This window comes from Cololabis saira, chromosome 7 (genome assembly GCF_033807715.1).
Source record: "Cololabis saira isolate AMF1-May2022 chromosome 7, fColSai1.1, whole genome shotgun sequence".
In the NCBI taxonomy this organism is placed as follows: domain Eukaryota; kingdom Metazoa; phylum Chordata; class Actinopteri; order Beloniformes; family Belonidae; genus Cololabis; species Cololabis saira.
In genome coordinates, this window is record NC_084593.1 from 8,957,479 (window position 1) to 8,960,988 (window position 3,510).

General features: G+C 43.3%; 1 protein-coding gene across 1 annotated transcript; it reads right to left on the reverse strand.

The window, feature by feature from the left end:
• Positions 1-228: 228 nt before the first annotated feature.
• Positions 229-3,139, reverse strand: lbx2 (ladybird homeobox 2). Its single transcript, XM_061726136.1, has 2 exons — positions 2,376-3,139; positions 229-1,349 (listed from the first exon to the last, which is right to left on the reverse strand). Exons 1-2 carry the CDS (start codon positions 2,698-2,700, stop codon positions 871-873), a joined length of 804 nt encoding a protein of 267 aa, XP_061582120.1. The 5' UTR covers positions 2,701-3,139; the 3' UTR covers positions 229-870.
• Positions 3,140-3,510: the final 371 nt, after the last annotated feature.

Here is a 3,510-nt window from a genome sequence, read left to right on the forward strand (position 1 = left end):
TAGTGCTTGTAGTATTTCAATGGAAGTTTTAAAAGGACCCTTTATTAGGTGACCATCTTCATTTTTTAAGGCCTATAAAATATTCGTTAATACATTTACCAAGCAGGCTTCAAATTCATGAAGACACATTTGAATTAATTATCTATATAAAATCACCCTATACTGATTCCTTCTTCTAGATATTGATTTTGAATTTAGGGAAAATCACACATCCAACCGCGCCGGAAGTTTCTTGAAATATCATATAACCTTTATTTACATAGATGCTGATTAAATAGAGCGTTACAATAAAATTATCGCATAGGATGTTTGATCTATATACAGAAGTCAGAGGGTGGAAAAAGGTTGCAATGGACACTAAAGAGGTGATGCCTCGTTTGCGGTGCGGACAGGCCTGCATGCTCGCAGAGACAACAAATTAAAAAAAATAAAAATAAAAATAGAGGGGAGACTTTAAATATTTGGCAGATCCCAAACCAGAAAATAGGTAAAAATGGCGAAACAGAACAGAATTGCACAACTTTTTCTTCCCCCTTAAAAATAAATGTGAAAACTCATAATCTAATATTAAATGTTTATAAAATCTTCCTGTACCACAACACCAGTATTGTCTGAAAGAAAACAGGGGGAGATATCTCTCAATTGATGTGACACTTAAACGGACTTTAAAAGTCAGAAATAATAAATTAAAATGAGAGAGAGAGGCTGAAAAGGCAGGAAAAAACTTTCTCGAATTGTTCATATATGTGTATATTCTCCTCTTAACAATATCCGTGCAAAAGTTTGGGAAGAAAAAAATGTCCCTGTTTAATATTCTTTTCTTGTTGTGGTTGTTTTTATGAAAATTAAAGCCCCTCCCGGGGTGTTAAGTTAGTCGTCCACCTCAATTTCCTCATCGTCCTCCGAGAACTCGTCCGTGGTTTGGTCTCTGGAGGAGGAGGGGGACTGAGGGAAGGCTCGGTGTCCTCGGGAGGTCGGGGACGCGCTGGGCGAGCGGGCCCCGGGGCCCCCGGGCCCCTCCCCGCCCTCATGCGGGTCCTCTATATTCTCCATGGTGACGAGCTTCTGCAGCGTCTGTGGGGTGATTTTCTTAAGCGACTCCACGTCCGCTTTCATCTCCTCCAGGTCCCTCTTGAGTTTGGCCCTGCGGTTCTGGAACCAGGTGATGACCTGCGCGTTGGAGAGTCCCAGCTGCTGCGCGATTTGGTCACGGTCGGCCGGAGAGAGGTACTTCTGGTACAGAAACCTCTTCTCCAGCTCGTAAATCTGGTGGTTGGTGAAGGCCGTCCGCGACTTTCTCCTCTTCTTCGACGTCTGCCTCTGTCCGAAGGCGTTGAGATGCTCCCGACCTTTGGAGGGGGAATTAAGGAGACATGCGACATGGGATGAAACACCCGCAACCACAGGCTGCAGGCCTGACCTCTATCACCGCCACTTAGGGCAGAAACTGTGCATATTAGGGCTGTTCGATTTTGCCCAAAAATAAAATCTCGATTTTTTTCTCTCAAAATCCGATTTTCGATTACGATTATTTTGTGAATTGACAAAACGCAAAGAAATTATTTCAAATATGCTGTTTTTTTATTGAACATTTGCCCCAAAATGAATGAATAAAGTGCAAAACTCTGTAAAATAAGTTGAAAAAAAGTTTTAAAAAATATAATAAAATATAAAGTTTTATCTCTGAAAAAAAATCAGCAAATCAGCACTTGCAAACATACAGTAAGTTATATTTCCAATAAAAAAAATAAATAAATAAAAAAAAAAGAGTTTCACGTTTTAACATCTTCTAATTACATAATCGCGATTACGATTTAAAATCGATTAATCGAACAGCCCTAGTGCATATATATCCCCTTTCTCACAAGTACGCCTCAAACGTTGATTAATAAAATAACACATAATTTATTTCCAAATTCTGTCAACATTGTCAAGAAATTTTCCTTTAAAACAAGCATTTAATTAGGCGAGAATGGCGATTTTCACATATTTATTGATAAAGCATGTCTCGTAAAAATGATTAAATGCAGCAATCAGCCAGAGTTTGTGTCACTTGTGTGACTTTTTCCAAGTAGGCCACAATTTTCTAATTGTGTTTTTGATACACCATCCGCCGTTTTAGCCCACCTTTGCCCACTTTAATCCGCTCATTAGTCACAAACGCGATCATAAATATGCCATTTTGGCTCCCCTGCATCCGCTTTTACGCACATTCCCACACATGTCCTATATATGTCCTCCTGCAAAAGTCAACACAAAACCCATGCTAGCAACTGATCTCAGCTTCTGATCTCACAAAACGCACGAAATAAACCATCTGAATAACCCAGCCAGTCCCATAAAAGTTCCCTTTTTGACCGAGAAAGTGCGTTTACCTTCCGCCGCCTGGATCACGCTGACTTCCAGACCCTTGAAGGTTTTGCTGGCCAGCTCCTCCAGCGCGCACAGCGGCGAGGACGGAGAGCTGATCCCGTTCCTCCCCGGGTTGGACCCCGTCACTTTCTCCTGCGCTCGGGGCGGACAGATACTGGCCACGGATTTCTTCACGGAGGGTTTGTTTAGAATATCCTCAATGCTGAAGGGCGTTAAGGGCTTGTTGGAGTTGGCCGGCGGCGGCAGCTGGTCCAGCGGAGCGCGTCTCCTCTCCTCGCCGCTGGACTGCAACACAGACCCTGCCTTCATGTCTTTACTGGAGGTCATTGCAGTCCCGGAGAAAGAATCGCTGCTTTCAGGGGAAAAAAGTGGATTATTTCATTCAAATGGCGAATTAAAAAAGGCGTCCACAAGTTTTTTCCCCCGCCGTCGGTGCGCTTGGAAGAAACTCCGCTTGTATTTTGGACACTTCGAGCCGATCCCTGCATGCATGCGCGTTAGCTTTCCTGAGAGTCTTCCTCCAAAATAAGCATGCTTCGGGCGTAGCTGCAGAGGCGGCCGGACTTCATTCCCCTCAGAGAGTCCCAGTTCCTCTGCCGAGCTCCATGTAGATCTTTAGAAAGTGACAGACTGGAGGGGGGTGAATCCCTGCAAGGAGAAAAGGCTTTTCTCAGGCAGGCACCCCAAAAAAGAAGAAAGCGACTGCTAACGAGTTATTGTTGATTGGGCGAAGTTCAATTAGAGAAACACTACACCACTTGGTGACCCGCTGCTGCGTCTTAAAGGGCCGGACCATAATAACTAATTGGACTTGGGGAATAGGAGGAGTCTGTTCCTGCCGTGGAGAAAGATGCCCCTCGAATGTTTACGTATCTTCCCCCTCTGCTCCTTTAGAAAAAGGGAGAGTTGATGCCCATTATGAAAAACAAATGTCACTAGTATCTTTGCACTATAAAAAAAAAGTTTGGGTCTCCCGTCGTGATATCAAGTTATTGGTGCGTAATAACGCATTTGGCGTTTTGCGCAATGCGATCATTTATGGGTATAATGTTGGTCTTATCTGCTTCAGGTAAAACAGAAAACAGGTAATCAGGTCTGTGTAACCTGACAAGAAAAGAGATGTGTTCATGAAAATAT